Source organism: Polypterus senegalus, chromosome 2, assembly GCF_016835505.1.
Source record: "Polypterus senegalus isolate Bchr_013 chromosome 2, ASM1683550v1, whole genome shotgun sequence".
Lineage (NCBI taxonomy): Eukaryota > Metazoa > Chordata > Cladistia > Polypteriformes > Polypteridae > Polypterus > Polypterus senegalus.
The window spans coordinates 213,061,079-213,085,421 of NC_053155.1; the positions used below are offsets into that span (position 1 = coordinate 213,061,079).

Sequence of the window (24,343 nt, forward strand, 5' to 3'; positions counted from 1 at the left end):
AAGATCATGACCTGATGACGCAAACAGGACAACATCATCTGCAAAAAGCAGTGACCCAATCCTGAGTCCACCAAACCGGACCCCTTCAACACCCTGGCTGCACCTAGAAATTCTGTCCATAAAAGTTATGAACAGAATCGGTGACAAAGGGCAGCCCTGGCGGAGTCCAACTCTCACTGGAAACTGGCTCGACTGCCGGCAATGCGGAACAAGCTCTGACACCGGTTGTACAGGGACCGAACAGCCCTTATCAGGGGGTCCGGAACCCCATACTCCCAGAGCACCCCCCACAGGTACTTGGGTACTTGGGAACCCACCATACTGAATGGCCAAGAACAATGATATGGTATTCCCTGCCTCATCCACTGTGGAAGGCGGCCAGTGTAATGGAGGGACGGGGGAGATAACCGGGATGTACTGTTGGCTCCCCCAACAAGTTAGGTGGCAGAATCCCTGGGCTACGGTACCCATATGGATACCTGCAGGTCTTCCTTGGAGCTGTACTTTCATACAGAAGTCCTCTTGCGTTCAAGGGGTGCCACAGAAATTTGTGGTCCCTAATTTGGGGGGTTTCAGCCTGACTTTGAAGTGCTTCCTATGTGTAATGACCTGTAAGTATCTCTGGGTCTGCCTCACCCAGACGAGTTGGAGTCAGATGTGGAGGATGGACACAGTCTGTCTGGGTGGAACGGAGGAGGAGAAAAGTGAAAATAAAAAAAGAGAATTGTGTTTGACATATCTTCTAGAAACCTGTTGTGGGTATTTGGTCAAATTAATTATTATTTAAACCTTAAACTCTGTGGTACCACTTACTGGTCACCATGTATAATATAAAACCTCTCAATGGCTGTTTCAAACTGGAGCACAAAATTATGGAAAACAACAAAACTAATAATAGTCCTCAACTGGCATTGCACAGAAAATGCAGAAATGTCAAAGTAAAATTCAATATTTGACACAGCAACAGGACTGTAACACAGTCCCTTGCATGCTTTGCTAAAGACTGATTTAATTCAAAGCATAAGCATCTCTCAGATGGGCTTACATTAATGTTAAAATCCAGCAAGTATCTCAGTTGTTCAATACCACAATGACTTTTTCACTTTTGCTGTGCTTTCATTGCTGTACTATTGTCTCATCTCACACACTGGCCCTGATCATTCAGAATTCATTAAGACACCGTTCATCTTTTGAGACACCTTGTTAAACCAGCAATAGGATATATGATCCTATAACTAACTTTAGTAACATAGAGTAATATTAAAACAAAAAAAAATACTTGATATTTTAATGTAAGCCATTTTTCTATGGACAGTAATGTAGTAGACAAAGTTTTATTATTCCTTATGTAAGGAACAATCCCTCTTAAAATTAGATAGATAGATAGATAGATAGATAGATAGATAGATAGATAGATAGATAGATAGATAGATACTTTATTAATCCCAAGGGGAAATTCACAAAAAATAGTAAAATAGTAAAAAGTGTCCAGGGAGCAATTCCACATAAAAGAAAGTGGTAGAAGTGATCAGTGAAATAGTGAAATAGAGAAAAATAGAGATAAAAAGGTAAAAAGATAAAGTCATATACGGAGCTGCTGGAAAGGCTGCCACTCGGATGCGGCGCCGGATTATAAATAAATTAATACTCATGCAACATAAAAATAAATGTAATACTATTTTAAATTTAAAAAAAATTTGTTAACTTTGACATGAATCTAAGAAATCCAAAGATGCATAAATGAATGTACTGTAGCTAAAAATACATTCATATTAGTAAACCTATGAAACAATCGATTTTCAGTGCAAATAAATTAAACTACATTTCTTTAGTGCAAAAAAGTGAAAAAATGTAAATATTAATACATTTTAAAGCTTAATGTACAGTATATGTGCCATGTTTCAGCCAGCATTTATCCCCTGGCTTGGACTCACAGTTGTATTTCTTGTTTTCATCTTTGTGTTTTCTGGATTTTTTTAACCTGTGTTCTATTTTTCAAATACGCCTTTAGATTCTGAATTGGGACTTTGCTTGCTGTGATTGTCTTACCTTTTCAGACAATTCCTTTCTGCTGTTTGGGGCTTAAATAAACTTTTTCTCTGTATTATAAAAGGAAATCCTGAGATAAGACATTCTCTGAGATAATTTCAACTCCCGGTAGAGATAATTTCAGGTCCCACGAGATGAGACTTTTTGCCAAGAGATTTAGACAAGTCACGCTCTCCTCTCAAACATTTACAACCACGCCCAGGGTCCACTCACTTCTCATTTGTGTGAATGCTATTGTCAGACCCAGTTCCTGCACTCTCAGCTACAAGCGGGGTTAGAAATAAAAGACAAAGTGTAGAAAACAAAGTAGAACGTCATAAAGAGGTTCAAAAAATTGGTGCAATGCACATGCAGAGCAGGTTAGAGATCATGAAAGTGCTAAAATTCGAAAGTCTCAAAAAACTAACAGTACAGAAATTATTACTCGGTGTAATAATGGAACAGCAAAAAGAGATTGAATATATATACATAGGTGATATGACAGAAGTATGTAGTTATTGTTCGGCTTTAAACTTTAAGTCGGAGACTTATAGATTGTCTAATTCGTGTTTCCATCAGGGAAAAGTACTGTAGTGTTTCTTTCCAATGAAGAGACGTATCCAGGTGAATTAAAAGATTTGTTGTTTGGTGAAAGTGAAATCCACATACACGAGTGGCAGAGATGCAAAGTGGCTGGTGCATAGCGCCCACTATGGGGTTGGCAAGCGAAGTGAGCATGGGGCAAAGCCCACTAGTATTTTTATAAAGATGTTTGTGGTCCTTTCTTGGATGTGTGTTTGACAGTATCCCACAGAAAAGGATGGCAATTTTGGAAAAATGTTCTTGGGCCTTGTATGCATTTGTGACTACCAAGTCATGACAGTATGGATGAATATTTCTGACAAAATTAAATAAATAAATATTCTGGTGCTTTAAATCAAGAATTTCTGAATTTGTCATCCCCTCAAAGTGAAGTTTCCATTTCAAGGAATATTTCATGTTGTGTGCAGTGTTACTGAAATAAATAAATGAAAAAGTTATTAAATAAATACATAAATATAAGTAACAAAAAGCATGTATTTCAAAAAATATTTAAATATTTATACTCAAACATCATTGCATATTTGTTTATTTCATTTTGTCAAATATATTTTGTGATAGAAAAATAGACAGAGGATGAAAATCAGGAAGCAAACCAAAAAAACACATCCTTACAAACAGAGTTGAAAACAGAACTGACTAACAAGGTCCTTTCTGTGGTTTATATATTGCAAAGCAGGAGGAGGTGGAGTCAGGGAGACAGGAAAAGGAAGTGATGGCTGTAGAGGTGGGTTCTGGACTGAATAGGATGTCAATAGAGGGTGCTGAAGGTGACGTCATCAGTGGGTGGATCAGTGATGGTGCTACAGGGGAGGTTTGGTCTTCAGTCAGTCTGCAGAGAGACAAAAGGAAAGAGTATTAGAAGGCAGTGCCAACCCCTGGTCCGGCTGACAAATGACACTATTTCAGCCTGTAAACCGTCTCCCATGCGCACATGTGTGACAACTTGTAGGTAACACACACAAAACATTCTGTCATCTCCTTGTTTACTTGATGAATTTTATTCTACAATAAGTTCCAAGAAAATTGCTTTAAAAGTGTCCTAGTTGCCCTTTCAAAACCATATTTAGATTCAAGAACAATATACAAATAAATTCACATTTATTAAACCCCTCTTACATTTAGGTTTATGATAAAAATTTTTACTTTAATTCAGTAGGATACCTCAGAAGTTGTGTTCTGCTTAAATGGTAATTTGATAGATTATTTATTCAGTGTTAATGGAGTTAGTGATGGGCAGCATTAGTGTGCATCTGCAAAAGGAAAAAACAGATAATAGTTCTTTCTTTGCTAAAAAAAAATAAAAGAGGGTTAGAGACACCATGTTTCAGTTGGATAGCCTTCATCTGCCTGAAGCCCTTTTTCTGTTTTTTTCTTTAGTGTGGAAATAACCTTTACCTATTCTCTCCTCCTGTGCCATTAATTTAAGTCTTCACTGCCTGTCTCTGTTTAGCAAGGTTTATATCTAACAAGAAAGAAGAAGTGAGCTGATGCATTTTCTTATCAGCTCATTCATCAAAAAGAAGTGTTTGCTTCCAATGGTGGAACACATGAGGCTGGTGTAAATTAACATATATATTAACATGCTGACTGAAAAAGAAAACACCTAAGATTTTCTTGTAAAACTAGCATAAACCTGTCTTGAAGTATATTCAATACAGCTGGAAATCTACACTGACCCTGTCTCCAAAATATAAACAGTGTTATATGACATGAATTCTTGACACTATTTTTTGCAAACAATATAATGCATGTGCCAGAAATGCTTAAGCATACAGGATATATTTTTTGCTTTTTATTTATTGTCAATGTGTTTTTCTGGTTCCTCAAATGATGTATTATTGATTGGCTCACCAAGCTGTGAGCTAAATTTTGTTCCTGCTGTAATTGAAATATAAAGTAAATATCATTTGTAAACCATTGTTCTAATTTATTCCCTATGAGGAGGCTCAAACCCTCCCACACTCAAAAACCATAAATGTATGGTTTCTTAAATGTATCACAATGAAACCAAATAATTAGAATCAATTGCAGAAATTAAACAAATTACATTTACTTTGGAGCAGCAACTGAAACAGAACGGCAAAAATGAAAAAATATTTTTATATAAATTAAAATATCAAAGAACTTTAAAGAAAAGAAAATCAAGGAAGAAATACAGCAAAGAACTAATTAATGCAAAATAGTAAACTCTTAAACAAGAAGCCAAATTAAGAATAAAAACAAGAAATACTTTAAGCCAAAACAGTAAGAAACTCCATGTTGTAGTTAATTTAGTTTTAAAACTAGCCTGGAGAAAAACTGGAACCTTAATTTTAATCAAAGCCAAAGTACACATAAAGAAATCATAATCAAACAATTTTAAAAAAAGTGATCAAGTATGAGATAAATTAAAAGTGCTAGATGCCAAAAGCACATACATTTACAAGTAAAGTAATGTCACAGTCAAGAGCTGTGGCAAACCAGTCTTTTATTTCTCTCAGGTGACTGCAGCAGTAATAGCTACAGCACCTGGTGGTCATGGTTCCGTATAAGATACAACCTTTATGGCTTCACTAAAAATTGAAAAGAGTTAATAATTAATGTAAAACGAGTTAATAGTGAGGGCAGAATGTTAAAGTCAGGAATGAGGCACAGATGAGAACCTGACATGTATGAGGCTGTAAGTGGCTGCAGGAAACATCTTATAGGAGTCCAGTCAAAGCATATTTGAAAATAATAGACATACATAGACAAAGTAAATGCATGGAGATTGTCAAGGCCATTTTATGCACCACCCATTAGCCTTGTTAGTCAGCCAATCTGTTTCATTTTTGCTTTTATGAATGTCAGGGACCTTGTTATTTTTTATGGGGTTAAAATATTGTTGGACTGCTTACATTTTTTATTTAGGTTTTGAATTATGCAGTACTTAGTTTTGATATTGTTTTGTTTGGCTGCCAATTTTCACTACAAAACACTCAAACGGTGATCGGTAAATTGGCTGATTACAAAATATGATATTTTCAGCCCCAGCTTTTCTAAGCTTTATGGTAATTTAGTTGCGGTGCTCCTTTATGCGAGGTAACACTGTAGTTGAGCCCCTGCATGTCTGCAGCGAATGTTTTGTAGCATAAACAAAGAGTAGCAGGTGAAGGCTTGTTTTACCCCAGGGCGACAGATGATTGAAATATTAGCCTTTACATTAAAGAAAGTGGAATAATAAACTGAGAAAAGAGAATCTGAGAAGTCATCCTGTGCAATTAGAAAAATGGCAAGAAAAGCTATTTTATTGACTTCAGATGTTTTTATTTTGTCCTTTAATTTTAACAGACACCATTTGAGTTAGGACAGGGAGCTTGTGTCAAGTGTAGTAGCTTAAATTTTTAATTGGAAAAAGAAAAGATGTAACAATACCCTTGTTAGCTTAATAGCAAAATGTGTCTTTTGCTTATAAACCTTTTAAGCATGTTAGCCTTCTTTCTTCTTGATAACAACTTATGGACATTTGATACATTTGTGGCTTTTTAAAAGATTTGTACTGTGTTTATTATCTGTTTATGTGAGTCATACAGTATTTATTTTGGTAAGAAACAATCATTACATTCTTGACATAATTACACCTCAATAATTACTAATGTCTAACTGATACACAGAAGGAAAAAAAGGCCTGTATAAATACAGTAAATACATAATAAAACATCAAAAAAACCTGTAGTAATTCAAAATTATTAAAACCTATAGGTGCATGTATATTTTCTTTTATACATTTAACCTGTGTTTAATTGTCAATAATAACTGTATTAACTATTTGATTGTATGAGAATATATATACTTTTTTTAGAGAAATAGTGACAAATTTTTAATTAAGTTTTGTTTTAGAAACATTACAGAAAAAATTAAACGTGACAGCTTGGATAAATATTTTTGTACATTTTTTATGAGATAAAGTATGTACTTTAAGAATTTTTTATCTATTTTAGTATTTTTGTAGTCACTTAACAATATGCCTAGAGAAGTTCATTTTGGTAAAAAACAAACAGTTAACACCTGTTATCTATAGTTTAATTATAAAAATGCCAAAGTTAAAACTATAATATACAATTTAAGGCTTCTATATGTCTGGTTAGGCTGGAGCTTGGTGTAAAACGCTTTTTAAAAAGATAAAGAAAAAAACAATACAAATTATTATTGGAATCAGCCAATCCAGTAAAATAAAATCGGTGACTAGTGTCAGCCTTAATAAAACCTCGGAGCAGCCCTAATTTTGGGATTTATTACTACCTGATCCGCACTGTCTGCCTGATTTTCATGCGCATGTGTATTGTAAGTGTGCTTCATCTCACATTTTATGCCACTGCCCGATCCATTTTACACATGCATGAGTAATTTAAGATTAAACTGACAGTATTTACATTTCAGTACTACATTAATTGACCTTAAGGAGAAGAGATAAAATAGTTTTTATTTATCACTGAGATTGCTTTAATTTGCTCACGTAACACTATTTTTTTTCAATCTTTCATTGAACAAAGAAGCAGGTATTTATCCCATTACATATTATATTATAGTTTACATATAAGAAAAAAATAAAAGAAAGGTATATTCAATTCAAGGATTTATATATCTATGTATTCTTTTTATTTTTATTTTCACAAATTGAATTACATCAAGTCCCTTATCCATTTTGAGCTGTTGTTGTGCTTTTCTTCTGTTGTTCAAAGCCTGTATGTATAATTAATACAAACTTTAAATCAATCTTACAGTACATGAGACAAGCAGCCAGTGCAATAACTTTAAAACAGTTTTTGTAAGTTGGAAAAAAGTGAAATTAAACATGGCACATACCTCTTCAGTTCTAGGCAAAGACACAGTAAATCCAAACCTAAGATTAGTGGTGCTGGACAAGAGGGTCACTCAGTGCTCCAAAATGTCACACATCTCCCCTTTAACTACTGCCCAATAATCTGGTCAAACTCTTCCACCTCACTAGAACCAATGCTAGAGATGTGCTAAATGTTTTGCTTTGGTATACAATGATGATATTTTGATCTATTCTCTGGACTTAAACATTCATGTGCAGCACTTTAAGGAGGTTCTTTCACTAATTCACATCTTTCTAACTTCACAAAAAAGTTCTTTAGTCGGAGTATTGAATTACGCATAAACTCATTGTGTTTTTTGCATCACATTTTTCAATCCGGTTTACAGATAATTAATTCTTATATATTAAAATATAAAAAAAAATAGTAGTATGGCACTTTTATTAGATTCACCCATTATTAATGGAGATTTCTTAAAAGTTTTAATTGAATATTTTTATTTCAGCTATCTCTAAAAAGTCACCTCAACCATGTGTGTAGGAGAATAGCTGGCCATAATGGGTGATGAATATAAACCAGAATAAACATGGAACGGTCAAAGCCAAAGAGATTAAGTGTCTGTTGTGAAACCAAAATGCAAGTTAGACATTATAGTTAAAAAACCTTAGCTAGAAATGTGATATCGAGAATACAGTAATCCCTCCTCGATCGCGGGTTGCTCCAGACCCCCGCGATAGGTGAAAATCTCAAGTAGAAACCATATGTTTCTATGGTTATTTTTATATATTTTAAGCCCTTATAAACTCTCCCACACTGTTTATAAATATTCCCCGCAGAGTTATACAGCATAATCCCTTTGTATTCTCTTAGATATTAGGTAAGATTCATTGAAATTATGTATATAAACACACTGTTTATATACAGTAAAACCTAAATATTATTTTAAAGATATTGAGTGTCTCCGATATCACATGTTACAGCCATTACGATAGACATGCCACCAGCAATAAATACGTACAATGCAACAAAAATAGTATACAGTAAATGTGTGTACAGTGACACTAAACGCACGTACATGTACTAAGTACTGTAAGTAGAAAATTAATTATGGTTACTCACCAACAATGACACGATGACTTGTCCGATAACTGAGTTTTATTTTACTGCACAACAAAGGAGAGCGTTACAGCCCTTAAAGGAGCCACTTCAGGCGATTGTGTAGCACTGCCGTTGTTCTTCTTCTGGCAGTCTTCAATGCAAATCCCTAAAGCAGATTCCATCCGACTACTGCCTTATTACATCCACTTACAACTTGTTTTGCACCCTGGTTAAAAGGACACTATGGCCGTAGATCTTATATTCCTTTCCTACTTTTTAAATAAAAAGAATTGTAGCCTTCAACAAATCCAAAACGTTTACCTTTTCGCAATCATTAACATCTTCCGTTTGCGCTTGGGCATGGCCCCTGAAGCAGTAGCAGATCGTTTTGGAGCCATAATGAAGGGCTTGACTATGCACAAAGATAAACACAAAAGAGCACAACTCTTTACACAGCGAAACACGTTGATGCTGAATGAGCGAGACGAGACTTCCTGGTTAACACTGCATTCAGCAGGCAGGAACTTAACTGCGTGCTCTGATTGGTTAGCTTCTCAGTCATCCGCCAATAGCGTCCCTTGTATGAAATCAACAGGGCAAACCAACTGAGGAAGCACGTACAGGAAGTAAAAAGACACATTGTCCGCAGAACCTGCGAAGCAGCGAAAAATCCGCGTTATATATTTAGTTATGCTTTCATATAAAATCCGCGATAGAGCAAAACCGCGAAAGTCAAAACACGATATAGCGAGGGATTACTGTACTTTCAAAACCAAACATTCAACAAAGTCTTTCAGAGCTTTTCCAACAATCTTGAACAAGGATCCTGGCTTGGTGCTGGCTTAAATAATGTGCCGGTGACATCATATGATGCAACTTCTGGTGGGCTTGGCAAACAAGGCCTACATTTAGCATCAGTGACACGAAATAGCGGCAACCACAGAAACGCAAAATGCCATTGCGAGAAATGCAAAACATAATGCTCACCCCAAACCTAATTTATGACAGCACCTTTTAACACTCCAAAGAATAAAGACATTTCCTTTTTGCCACTCAAATAATTTTAAAGTCTGTTCTAAAATATGTACAGAATAAAAATCAACTGAATATTGTAATAGTTCCAAGCTAAAAAAAATCACGTTTTAGAAAAACAATAGATTTTATAAACCCAACCATGTTTTTAAATTATGAAATGTGAATACTAAAGGTTAAATCTGTGATAAAGATAACATCTAGATAGCATCTACATTTTTATTTAGCAAAATTAAACTCCAAACATTTTGTGTTAAGTGTATTTATTATTCCCTTACTATTCAATGTTACTAAACAGTAAAAGAACCTATTTTTCTTATATAAATCCACTGTTTAAAAAATATATATAATTAACAAAGTTAATTAAGAAGTATTATTTGTTTTAAATAATAAATGCAGTTGAGTGTGATATGAATGTGGATTTAATTTAAATATTTTGTTTTTGAAAGTCATTTCCTAATGGCGGCCTATAGAGCAAATAGAGTTGGTCCCAGCTTTGAACACCGAGGGACACAATTTTAAACTGCAGACAAAAAGTAAACAAAAAAGTCTGTTCTTGATCTTCTCTGAAGCATGAGTGCCCTCTGACGATTACTGCAATGTCTACAGTATTTGTGAGAGACAGCTGGAGTTTTACACATGATTATATCAAAATGCTTATGCAGCTAGTGTTGTTTTATTCTTTTTGTGTTAAATGTACTCTGTCTCAATTTCACACTCCATGCAGCGCTCTGAAATGATCTACTGAGTAATACACTGTATTAAAATAAAAAAAGTATTTTTTTAACCCTTCTGTCCCAAGTAAAAGTTTTTGTGATGCTTTATGGCGAGTAAGAACAATGATATTTGACTTTTACATGCTGATGCCACTTATTCTTAATTAGTCTATTCCAGTCCAACAACTGACATTGCGTTAATCTTGGAAAAGCTGAGAAATGTTCAGGAAATAAGTGTGATCTTCTTATAAATGATGTCCATGGTGTTTGGTGGTGTGTTTGTGAAATAACTGCTAGTACCTTTCACTGCTAAAAACACATGCTACCTGCTGCTAACCATGGTCTTTTCCACTATTCCAATCATAGTACCTATAATATGTGTCCACCTCCTTGGAAGTTTTTACATTTTATTATTGTACAACATTGATTCACAACAGATTTACACTGTAATTAGACTTTTTGACACATATCAACAGGAAAAGACTCTTTAATGTCAAAGTGAGAACGGATCTTAGCAAAGTGGTCTAAATCAATTACAAATATACACAAACACAAAATAATCACATAAGTACTCAACTTTTTAAGTTAGTATTTAGTAGATGCACCTTTGGCAGCCATGATTACCTCTCTATCAGCATTGCACATCTGAACACTGCAGAGTTTCCCTATTCTTCTTCGTAAAACTGCTCAAGCCCTGCAGATTGGATGGGGATTGTGAGAGAACAGCCTTTGTCAGGTTCGGTCACAAATTCTCAGTTGAATGGAGGTCTGGACTGTGACTCGGCCACTTCAACACATTAACTTGTTTTTAACTTGCCATTCCAGTGTAGATTTGGCTTTGTGCTTGGGGTTGTTGTCTTGCATGAAAATAAATCTCCCAGGGTGCTGGGTTTTTTGTAGCCCAGGTGTAAACCAGGTTTTCATTCAGGATTTCTCAGTGTTTTGCTGCATTCATTTTACCCTCACAAGCCTTCCAGGGTCTGCTGTAGAGAAGCATCTCCACATTATGATGATGACCTAACCGTGTTTCACAGTTAGGGATGGTGTGTGTTTAATAATGTGCAGTGTTCAAACATGGTATTTAGACTGATGGCAAAAATAATGCATTTTGGTCTCATTGGACCATAGAACCTGCTTTCAGATAACTTCAGAATCTTCCATTTTCCTTCTGGCAAACTCTAGCTCAGATGTCATGCATATTTTTTAACAATGGTTTGCCAGCCCCCCATAAAGCTGTGACAGGTGAAGCGCTCAATCAGCAGTTGTTGTCTTCACAGTCTCTCCAGTCTGAGCCACTGTTGTTTGCAGCTCCTTCAGAGTTATCATAGGTGTCTTGGTGGCCTCCCTCATTAGTCTTCTTCTTGCACCCACACTTGTTTTTTATGGAAGGACTGCTCTAGGCAGACTCACAGCTCTGTTGTCCTTTTTCCATTTCTTCATTTTTGATTTTACTGGACTCCATTGGAACTTCAGTAATTTGGATATTTTCCTGTTTCCCCTCCCGGCTTGTGCTCCTCAATCACCATCTCATGGAGCTGGTTGGAATTTTCTGTTGTCTTCATTGTGAAGGTTAGGGCACAATACTGACTCATCATCAGCTGGACCTGTCAGAGAAGGTGCATTTATGCTACAGTCAGTTAAAACCCTGGACTGCAAACAGGTGATCTCTGTTGAACTAATTATGGGATTTCTAAAAACAAATTGACTGCAATAGTCAGGATTTAGGTATGTCGTATTAAAGGAGGTGAATGCTTGTGTTATCAATTGTTTTGTGTTTTCCGTTTGTAATTCACTTACATCACTTTGCAGAAATCTGTTTTCATTTTGACATTAACAAGTCTGCTTATCAATGTCGAAAAAGACAACTTAATGCCACTGTGATTCAATATTGTTTAAAAATAAAATGTGAAAACTTCCAGGGGGTTTGATACTTTTTTATCGGCACTGTATCTGCCTTGTATCATCAGGTATGCCTGATTAAGCAGCACAAACCCCTAAATAGGGTGCTGTAGTGTTTGTGGATAATAGACATGACATCCTTTGCTTGATTTTTGGATTCTGCCTCTATAGTTTTCTTTCATGTTTCAATGTAATACCCTGTTTACATGTATGTTTTTAGGATATTTGCTGTATTGTTCCCTAAATATTGTTCTCTTTTCTAGATCTCTGCAGGTGAGATAGAAAGACTCATGTTAAGACTTCCTCGAATGTTCAAACAAGAATTTACAGGTGTTGGGGCAACTCTGGAAAAAAGGTGGAAGTTCTGTGGTTTTGAAGGAATTAACACCATCTGACCAGCATAATGAATAGTCTTGTTTTACAGAAATGCAGTGCTGCACAACAGCAGGTTTATGTACTTTCTTAGTGAGAAATATGGCTATTGCACAGAGTGGTACATTTGCTGCACTATTCAAGTCTGGTTTTTAATTACATCTATCTTGTTCCTTGTGAGTGAAGAGGTAGTTGTGCAGCAGTTACTAAAACTCTCTGTGTCGAATTGTGACAGATCAATTTACTTGAAAAATAATTCCAGACTTACAGGGCTGGTTGAGTAAGATAATTGTTTGCTGGAGAATAGTCTCAGGCACACTGATAGAAATGGAAAATATACAGCAAGGTAGCCTCCAACATCACTCCCTGTTGCTAGTTTACTGCAGACTGAGCAGTCAAATGATCGTTCCCTTTTTTTCAGTTTCTGTCCAGTATAACAAGGATTTTGATACCAGGACCTTAAAAACGTTATACACTTTCCTGGTTTAAACTCTACCCAAATGAAGCATTTGAAAAAAAGAAAATCTCACTCTGGTAAACACTGTATGTCTCCAGGAAGGATACTTTTTTGTTTTCTTTAGGGTTTAGAGGAATATATCTAAGTAAAGTTTTCTGTAATTATTTTTCTTGTACTTATGTGTACTGTACATGCTGGTTTGTGTAAAAGGCTCATAAATGTTAAATACTATTACTTGTATAAATTATTTTTTATTGAATAAAGTTTTTATCAACAATGTTGGTTCTGTCTGTTTCTGACATATGTAAAATGAATTTAACTTGTCCCCAGGTACAGTATTATTAGACGACACGCCATCACATATAAAATGACGGATACTTTGTTTTAATATAATATGTAGCCCCAAGGTTGGTACAGGGTCTCTACATGCTTTATTTTTGTCGTCAAGCCAGAAGAAAAAAAAAGTATGTCTTCTGGTATAAGCTTTATAGGTTCATTAAAAGTAGATTTGGGGATTTTCATATGTTCCACGGTAAATTGGTAATTTCAAGCCATTTGATAATGACAGTGGAGTGTGTTCAAGAAAATCTGAGCTTTTGTGTTGAAGACTGGGCTCTTGACCAATGAATGGGGGGATTGGGGGTGGGTCTTCAGTTCAAAGGCTTTAAACTTGCTTGAACACATTCACCTTTGTGAATGAAGTACCCGTTTTCTGAGATTCATTTTTAAACAGTATGTTACAATAAGTATATGTACATGTGTTTTGGATGTTGTGAGCATACAACTGGATAAAAGAAATGTGAATTATGTGACACAAGTAATTTGATTTTTTTTTTCACAGAGGTTTCAATATTGCTTAATGTTTTTCACCATTCCTCGGTCCATGTGTTTAGTGCTGTAGGCACAAGTGATAGCTAGCATTCACAGAGACACTGTTCATCACACCTCTCTTGATAAATCAGTTGTCCACCTTGCCTGCTGGGGCCTGCTTGAGGTAAGCCTGATGCTTATGTCATCCAAAGATTAACAGACTTCCTGTTTTTAAAATCCAGCGACAGTGTATGTTTCATAAGTGTGGGAAAAGAGTGATGAAGCTTGTGATCAGTAATAATATGAAGATGGTTCAAAATCTAATATCACTGCCAAACTGTATGGCAAGGGACAGTTTCCCATCATTCCTAGACCTGAAAAAATGGCTCGTGAACAGGCAATGTTGTCTGTCTATCCATTGCTAAACTATTTTACTCCACTCAGACTATAAGGCAGTTAGTTGTATATGTGTTACAGATCAGTGGTCTGCTGCTGGGGAGGAAATCTGCAAAACAAAAATTTTATAGGCTGATTTTTTTTTAAAAATGGGTATCCCTCCACTTGATAAAACATGAATAGATGGAAGGATGGATGAACGTTTATAAGAATTGTGCATTCACAATAAGAATTTATAGGCATTCAAATTTACACAAATTCACATTCTGACAAGTTTTAGCAAAACATATAACTATAAAGTGGTAGACTGTCATAGACTGATAACTCAAAACTCTACTCGTAAAGTAGAGCCATGTGCTTGTGAATTGTCCAGAGTTATTTTCTACTTTGCAATGAAAGGTGGAGAGCTCATTAAAGTCAGAACCCCTTCTATTTTGTGCACATTTCATTGGTTCTGATTTGTTCACTACCTCTTTGTATTGCTTTCCTTCTGAATATGCCAAACTGGCTATCTGCAATTGGTGGATTTCAGTAATAGATTTGTAACGTTTGTGTGTGAACAGCTTTATTCATAATTAATTCTAATGATGTCTAGCTGTATTTCTGCAAAATATATTATGAATATATTAAAATGTAATTACATTACATATTTGAATTGAGGGACAGCACAGTGGCACAGTGGTAGCGCTGCTGCCTCGCAGTTAGGGGACCCAGGTTTGCTTCCCAGGTCCTCCCTGCATGAAGTTTGCATGTTCTCCCTGTGTCTGTGTGGGTTTCCTGCGGGTGCTCCAGTTTCCTCCCACAGTCCAAAGACATGCAAGTTATGTGCATTGGCGATTCTAAATTGTCCCTATGGTGTGTGTGTGTGCCCCGCGGTGGGCTGGTACCCTGCCCGGGGTTTGTTTCCTGCCTTGCACCCTGCATTGGCTGGGATTGGCTCCAGCAGACCCCCGTTGCCCTGTAGTTAAGATATAGCGGGTTGGATAATGGATGGTGTGACTTTTTAAGTGATCATTATTCTCACATTAGAGTTCAATATCATGATGACACCTTGCACTGCTTTTATAAGCTCTAAAGCTGTTAAACCTGTTAACCTATTATTTCTAAAATGCTTTCTAAAGAGATGTATACACTTGAAGCAAGTGGTGAAAATAATTAATAATCAATATGTCACCATGATTTGTCCTTGATAATGCTTTACAGACATTTGTTGTCAGATTTGCTCAATTTGCTAATGCTTGCATATTTTGCTAAAGCTGATGTCACTTTACGCAACTTTTAGTGGTGAGGCATGTCCGATTTGCCGGTCGCAGTCACTGATTTCGTCACATCATCATGTAAAATTACACAACTGAAAATTGCTGGGCCTGTCTACTTTACTGTCCAGGTTACAACTTTCCTCCACAGCCATGCTCGCTCCTTTTTCTGACAGAGCTGCTGCTGTAGAGGCGTTAACAGTTAAAAGGTTACCAGTTGTGGCAAGTGGAGTCGTGGTCCCAGTCCTTTTTACTTTTTTCAATTTTGTTCTTAATATATAAAACGACAAATCAGAAGACAAGCAATTCCTCTGTGTGAGGTTCAAGCACATGTCTTTTTATTTCTTGTCACTACATTCTATGCTTTGCACTTCCAAATTACCATTCATTGGTTGTCAGCTCTCCTACAAACACAGCAAACCCCTCCCACTAACAAGAATTTGAAACGGATTTGGTTTTAGCAGAACAAGTCACAAGATAGTTGGTCTTAGTCTTTAGCTATGTCACATTAGGCAATCAGCTTCACCGGAGTGGACTGCCGACTGCTTCCAACTGATTAAGATTATTTAAATGAGGGCCAAGACTTAAAATCGCTGGAAAAGTCATCTAATATCACATGGGCTTTACTTGAATCAGTACACTATACAGTGCTGCTGCCTCCCAGTTCCAGAGTCCTCAGTTCAAATCCTGCTGTTAGTCACTTTTGTGTGGAGTTTTTCTTCAGCTTCTTTGATTTTCCTTCCATGTCCCAAAGCAGTTCCCATTTCACCTTCAATGGGTTAGTATTTCTGTCTGACCTGTAATGGGCTGTCCAGTGGTGGTTCACACCAGTGCTCCTGAGTTGGGTAAGGCATCGATGGAACTGATGGATTTTATTTAAACAATAAATGTATTTGGCATGAAATATACTGTATAATGAAGTGTATCGACCAGGGGAAGAAATATTAGAAGGGGTCATAAACCTGGTGGACCAAAACAAACCAATCATCACAGCCAAAACTTTAACTAACATGCTTACCTGAAAAGCACATGCTAATGACTTAGATTTTAAGTCTTAAATCTTAATTTCCTAAATCTTCAGAAGACAGGCGAGTCACAGATTTGTCGGGGAGTGTGCAGGAGTTTGGTCATTATTATGCTGCTAAGAAAATCCTTGAATTACTTTCTTCAGGAACTGTTGCCATTGGACATGCTGTATGTTAGTCTCTGCCATTTTGTGTTCATAAAAATTAATTATGAATGCTTTGAAATCACTGGATATTGTCTGAAAAGACAGAAAGACCACCATATCCAGGAAGCATAGAGGCATGTGATGGATTTTTAAAATGTCTACATTTTTTGCATATAATTCCAGATTTGATATTCTCCATAATCGAGTGGGATTGTCAAAGCTACTCCTTTTACACCCCTTTGAAAAAATGGAGGTCGCTAATATTGAAGTGTGGCAAGAGGCTGGGGGTGGCACCCAGCCAGGGTGCCTGGATGGACCGGAGGAAGGATTATGCCTCCTCCAGACCACGAGGGGGCGACCACCCTGGTGGCTTTGGGGACCAAGGGAACAGAGCTTAGAAGCTCAACCCTATAGGGGCCCGTGGACACGGCCAGGGGGCGCCCCAATGCCTGAGAAGCCCTGGCTCTCAGCACTTCTGCCACACCCGGAAGCGCTGGGGGGAAGAAGACCAGGGACACCTGGAGTGCTTCAGGGTGCGCAGCTGGTACTTCCGCCACACTTGGAAGCACGTCCAGGTGTCTATAAAAGGGGCCGCCTACCTCCATTCAACGGAGCTCAGGAGGAGAGGAAAGGAGGTGGCCTGAAGAAGGAAACGGCATTGTGAGGCCTGGACTTTGGGGGAGTTTTAGGGTTGTATGTGTCACTTTATTTGTAAATATTGTAAATAAACGTGTGTTGGGTGAACTAACGATGTCTTCCTGTCTGTGTCCGGGCTGCTAACCACAGCATGTAGAATGTTATTACAATGCTTAAGTTGCTAATTTTATAAGAATTACTTATGAACACTGTGAAAACACCAGTTTTTTTTTTGTTTTGTCCTGACCCACTGATACAAGAAAACCCTTGCATAAAATATACTGTGCAAATGTGTTGATGTCTACTTATGCAAGACTGTAAGCTTTTTGGAGTCCTCAGCTGTTTTTGTTTTCCCTCTAGACCTGAAAGACTCTCATTTTAGGCCTTCTTTGTACAGTGGAATCTCGGGTCACGACCATAATTCGTTTCAAAACTCTGGTCGCAACCCAATTTGGTCGTGACCCGAAGTAATTTCCCCCATAGGATTGTATATAAATACAATTAATCCATTCCAGACTGTACAAACTGTATGTAAATATATTTTTTAAACATTTTTTTAAGCACAAAAATAGTTAATTATACCATAGAATGCACAGTGTAATATTAAACTAAATTTAAAAACATTGAATAACACTGAGAAAACCTTGAACAGAGAAAACTAACATTGCAAGAATTCACGCTATAGCCTTATGAACCGCTCACTGTAAACTTTTTTTTAACGAGTTTTAAGCATAGGGAAAAAAATTTACATTTTAAATAAAAAATCTGTAATTTATACATAAACAACCAAGACAACTAACCTTGCATAATTCGAGTTCTGGCATGAAGGAAGTGAGGAGGAACTGGGTGGAGAGGAGGTTACAGTTTTGAGGTAAAGTCCTTCTGTGTGATGCATGTCTGACTGAGAACAATGTACTGTACAGGGAGAGACTGAACATGTGCATAAATCACCGACGCGTACAAACCGGAAGGGAAATGAAATAGAGCACAAAGAGTTCACAGCGAATGCACAGGGAGAGACAGAACACATGCGGAAATCATCGGCGCATACAAACTGGAAGGGAAACTGGCTTGTTCGTCACCCGAGTGTGTGGTCATGAACAGATGCAAAAGTTGGGCAAACTTTTTGGTCGTAGCGTGATTTGAACGTGTTCCGAGATGTTCGTGACCCAAGGTTCCACTGTACCTGATTGCTGTCTGAAGGACTTAAACCTATGCTTGCAGCATCAACCAGCTGCTGATGTTTATCTTTTAATGGGATACAAGGAGTCAAAGTTACTCATTTTTACAAAACTTCAAGAAAATGAAGGTTGGTAATACAGGTATGTAGAATGTCGTTTTATGTTACTGTATTTCGAGGTTGCTGATTATGGATGGACCATATTTTTTATATTTAATTCTTTACCAGTGGTCCTAGAATACTAAAATCCCTTCGAGAATGTTAGAAATGACACATTTCACAACATAAGCATGTGGGATTATCATTTTAAGAACTGGGGGGCTCCACCCCCTGCTTGCTTCGCTCAACCACCCCCGTGTTTGGTTTACCGGATGTACAATATAATACAATTTATTTTTTGCATAGCCCAAAATCACACAAAAAGTGCCGCAATGGGCTTTAACAGGCCCTCCCTCCTGACAGCCCCCCAGCCTTGACTCTCTAAGAAGACCAGAAAAAACTCCCAAAAAAACCCTTGTAGGGAAATATTGAAGAAACCTTGGGAAAGGCAGTTCAAAGAGAGACCCCTTTCCAGGTAGGTTGGGCATGCAGTGGGTGTCAAAAAGAAGGGGGTCAATACAATATAGTACAATTCATAGAACAGAACAAATCCTCAATACAGTATAAAAATAAAAATTATAGAAGTACGGAGTAGAATTTCACATTAGATTATATCACATAATATGATTTGGATTTGTTTAAAGTCCTCGAGACCTCATCCATTAAGCTGCCTCCCCCATTTGGCCATTCCACATCTGAAATAGCGCTAATCCAATGAAAGGACCCCTCTTTCCCACGATTGCTGCGATCCTCCATTAGGAATTACTTTAAAATTTGTCAGGCAATATACAATTTAAAGAGATTGTTATTTTCTTGGGAATTGTTACATATGCATTATTTTCACTTTTACTTTAAAAACTTTTGTAAAAACAATACAACCCCGTGCATGGTTACATCTCTTTCTTGCCAGACGTATAACGCTGCTCGTGTTGTGAAGGGGGTTGGGGGTGGCTGAACGCACGCTAAGGACATGCCTTTGGATCATTTGCTGTCTTTTTGCTGCTTGCAAGCTGCCTGTTCTGCTTGTCACATGTCATTGTTTTAAGAGCTGGGAGCACATGATGCTTGTCTGCCAAAAGCAATCTAACTACTAGGTTAAATGTCTGTGGACTTGTTTTAAATGATGGCTCACTGCCTGGTCTCGTGTGACGTTGTAAAAACAATATTTGTCCTTTAATTCCGCTCCGGGGCATGATTAAATTCTTTCTTGCAGGACGTATAACGCTGTGCGTGTTCTCAGACTGGGGTAGAGGCGAGTGCTGCTGTCGCGCTGCCCTTCGATCTTTTTAAAGTCTTCACAGCCGCTGTCCTTTTTGCTACTTTGTGTCTCTGCTGCTCGCGTTGTGATCTCTTCTCCATCATCATAAATATACACCTGACCGAATTGTGTTTTCTTTGAAATTAAACTTGTCATTGCTTTAACTGTTGCAGGTCCACAGATTCTCATAGCGTATGTTCTATTATTGTGTAAATCTACATTTTATGCATCGAATGATGCAAATGCGAAAATACTTTGTTTTCTGTTCTTTTCCTTTTATTTCTGACCTCGCTTTGTCCAGCTATTTTTTCAATTACACCTGGTCCTTTTTTTTGCACTAATGTGATCTTTTATTCGTTTACGTTTCATTTATAACATATTGTCCTTTATACACTTTATATGCACTGAGACACCTGTATCTGTGTGTGCTGCTTTCCTTTACACTACTGATTTCTTTTTTTTTTGCCCATGAAGTTCACGTATCGTCTCCTACTCATTCATTCCACAGGATTTTTTTTTTTTATAATAGAGAGATATTTAAAGGTCAGTCATTTTGAATATGATGTCATTTTTGATCCTTTACTAGGGATCTAGCTCTCTATGAACTGTTCAAAAAGCGATTACCTGGAGGTTCCAATTAAATTGAAGTATTTAAGATATTTTTTTCAAAGATACAAGCAAAAAAAATGCGCTCAAGGATTTGGGATTTATTGGAGGGTTAGAGTGGCTGCCAGTCCAACAGATTTGCTGAGCTGTACAGAACATTTTTGTTTTCTTCCTCACACAGTGAAACTCTAGATGAGTGAGCAAAGCAAACTCTTTGGTGCTCTGTATGTATGGCTAGAGTGTAGCAGCACTACTTAAAATGGACTGCAATTCGCAGTAGCACCATTGGGCAGCTTTGGCTGTTGCTGCATGGGCTGCTGGGAAAAAGAAGATGAGGCACTGAATTTAACAGGAAGCCATAAGAAGTTGCCAAAAAAATCATTGTGATTGTCTTTAGTTTTGTCACCATTTTCACCACTGCAGTAGTTCATTTGGATGACAGCTTTCGCTGGATTTGTGTTCTTGTCCTGTGCCTGCATGTTCACACGGTTTTCGTCTGGCTTGGATATCGTGGTCAACACTCCTATCATCTGTAAATCATCAATCGGACTTCAGAAGTATGGTAGGACAATCTTTCTTTTTCTTTGGGAGTCTGTTCACCGAGAACATTTCATCCATCCTTGTATCCGTGAATCTGAATGTGTTTTTGGACTTTATCTGTTTACCGTTTATTGTTTTGTGCCTAGTGTTTTATTGGGTTTCGAACATTATTTGTTTAATAGTTTATTCATACATTTTCATTATTTATTAAACTTCTGTGTTACCTCTCTCAGTGTTTGAGTATGTGCAAACCGAGTCAAGCCTTGGTGAGTTCCTGGGGTCCCTAAATAAAATAAATGAAATACTGTTTTTGAAACAATGTGACTATGAACTCCTTGTGGCCAAGACAAGTTAACTAATTAATTATGACACATTCATTTTATATCTTTGAACTACATTTTTTATTACATTATTAATTGTAATTAAACTACATATTATAACATTTATACAGTACAAATACATATTTATTGTAAATAAACAATTTGTAAACAAGAATTGAGGCTCTAGCCAGAAACTTTGTTCTAGTTCCAGTTTTTTTGACAATAAAAAGTCATCGCTAGATCTATTTAATGTTGAGCTTTGTCTCTGAACATTGTGTGCTCATGTTGCAATTCAAGATCAAAGCCGACGATGTCTTTTCAGGATGACTAGAGGCATGGCAGAGGTGACTTCAGTCCTCTTCCAGGTGATGTTCCTTCAGTCTACAGGTGGAAACAAATGTACCATACATAACTGTTGCCCAATGAAACCATGAAGAGTTAACTTTGAGACACTCACCACGCTTGTGTGTCCCACTATATATATGTACAGTATATATAATATATAATGGTGGTATACTACTCCTAGATAAATGTGGCCACGTTTGGTTCTGTACTTTTTCAGTACTTGGTTAGTTTAATTCATTTGCAGGGGCTGGGACCTACACTGACTGCATGGGATGCAAGGAAGCAATGAGTCCTGGATGTCCTGGATTGGATTCCTTCTCAGAACACACTCATACATGGCCACAGTCACTCACACAGGGTCACTAATTAACTTTACACACAAGTATTTGGGATGCTTGAGTACAACAAGAAGATCCTGAGATAAACCCATGGGGAGAAAGTGCAGACTCCACACAGAGAGTGACCAGCCTGGAATTCATTGTGCTTATGAGTTAGTGCCACTAGCCAGTGTGCCATTGTACTGAGCTTTTTGACAGTTTTATTTCTATACATTCTATACATTTTACAACCTCCTTAAATGAATTAAAACCTATTAAGGCCTAAACATCCTTTTTCTTGTTAAATTGAATGGTAAACATAATAATTCAGTAAAATAATTACAATTTGCGGTTTCAGAAAGTAAATTGATGACTGAAGCAGTGAAACAGAAAAACATTATCTTAAAGAGGTTGTAAAATATTCAAAAGTCATAATAGAATTGGGGTCCCATACACCGAAGCCCCTTTTATTTGCAGAGTTTGGAAAAAAATACTGTGAAATAGAGATGATGCATTTCAGAAAGACAGTAAGTGGGAGGGTGCAATCCTCAGAATTGATGCTGGTATAACAAGGGCAACTTCCTGTTGTCATTTCTTCTTATTTTGTCTAGGCCAAAAAGGGAGGAGCCTGAGGAGAGCAGACATGATATCAGGGGTCTTCAGGTGGTACATCGTTTATTCTGAGCACAGGAATGGAAATTGCTGCTATGGATAGTACAACCCTGTCTTTAATTCCCCAGAGCACTCTTACATCTGTCCCTAGTATATTTTTTTGTTTAATCATTTTGTTCTTTTTAAAATTATATTTTACATATCCTGTTATTAATTTTGCTTTTGTTCTATGTGTGTGGTATTTATGTATTAGTGTGATTGTAGTTGTATTTGTCTCCTAAATGTGGTGCTTAAGGAGGCAGGGCCACTTAAACATGCAGCTGCGATACTGAGCCCAGTAAGCATTTAAGGTGAAGACTCAGCTCACACTGCTACTTCAGCATTAATTTATTTTGATTTCTGTATTTGATTTGGTGATTTTAAAGATATCGAGCGTCTCCATGTTACAGAGATTTCAATATACAGGCCACCAGTAATGAATACGTACAATGCAAGAAAAATTGTATATAGTAAATGTGTGTACAGTGACACTAAACGCATGTACATGTACTAAGTACTGTAAGTAGAAAATTAATTATGGTTACTCACCAACAATGACACAACGACTTGTCCGATAACGATGAGTTTAATTTTACTGCACAACAAAGGAGAGCGTTACAGCCCTTCTAAAGGAGCCTCTTCAGGCAACTGTGTAACACCGCCATTATTGTTCTTCCAGCAGTCTTCAATCCAAATCCCTAAAGCAGATTCCATCCAGACTACTGCCTTATTACATCCACTTACATCTCCTTTTGCACCCTGGTTAAAAGGACACTGCGGTCGTTGATCTTATTTTCTTTTCCTCCTTTTGAAATAAAAAGAATCGTGGACTCATTGATGCCGTAATGGTGTCCTACAGCAGTGTAGCTTTTCCCTTCCTTCAACAAATCCAAAACTTTTACCTTTTTGGCAATCGTTAACATCTTCTGTTGGCGCTTGGGCACGGCCCCTGAAGCAGTAGCAGGAGCAGATCATTTTGGAACCATAACGAAGGGCTTGATTACACACAAGGATAAACACAAAAGAGCACAATAGTTAACTCTTTACACAGCGAAACACGTTGATGCTGAATGAGTGAGACAAGACTTCCTGGTTAACGCCGCAGAATCGAATTCGGCGCTCCGTCGCTGAGCCAGTCAGCACACATAAACTTAACTGCGTGCTCTGATTGTTTAGCTTCTCAGCCATGCGCCAAAAGCGTCCCTTGTATGAAATCAACTGGGCAAACCAACTGAGGAAGCAAATACCGGAAGTAAAAAGACCCATTGTCCGCAGAACCCGCGAAGCAGCGAAAAATCCGCGTTATATATTTAGTTATGCTTACATATAAAATCCGCAATAGAGTGAAGCTGCAAAAGTCGAAGCGCGATATAGCGAGGGATTACTGTAATAAAAAAATATGTAGACATAAGCCTTTTCAGTCCTAACTCTTACACCTTAATACATAGTAAAATATAGTGTCTATTTCTCTCACGTGCTTATACTTTTCTAAGCTCCAGCAGACCCCCGTGACCCTGTGGTTTGGATATAGCGGGTTGGATAATGGATAGATGGATGGAGATTGCCAATTTTAAGAATACATTTTTCTGTATGATCCATCAGGGACCCCTGACACATCGCATCACAAGACATACCCACAATTTCCTGTCTAAGGTGATACTGCATTACTGCCAGCACCCACTGAAACATGAACCATAGTCATAGGTCCTAGAAGAGTATCTATTAATCAAATAATATCCAATTTATTTCTCTGC

General features: G+C 37.2%; 1 protein-coding gene across 3 annotated transcripts in view; it reads left to right on the forward strand.

Annotated features, from left to right (window-relative positions):
• The window catches only part of enox1 (ecto-NOX disulfide-thiol exchanger 1), a 326,189-nt gene extending 312,929 nt beyond the window's left edge, over nucleotides 1-13,260 (forward strand). For 2 of the 3 annotated variants that reach the window (XM_039745280.1, XM_039745281.1), the window contains exon 15: nucleotides 12,439-13,259. In XM_039745280.1, the coding sequence (XP_039601214.1) occupies nucleotides 12,439-12,570 (132 nt within the window). In that variant the 3' untranslated portion in view covers nucleotides 12,571-13,259. Of the gene's footprint in view, nucleotides 1-12,438 lie in introns of all 3 variants that reach the window. The other variant, XM_039745282.1, reaches the window with a different exon arrangement.
• The last annotated feature ends 11,083 nt before the right edge of the window (nucleotides 13,261-24,343 follow it).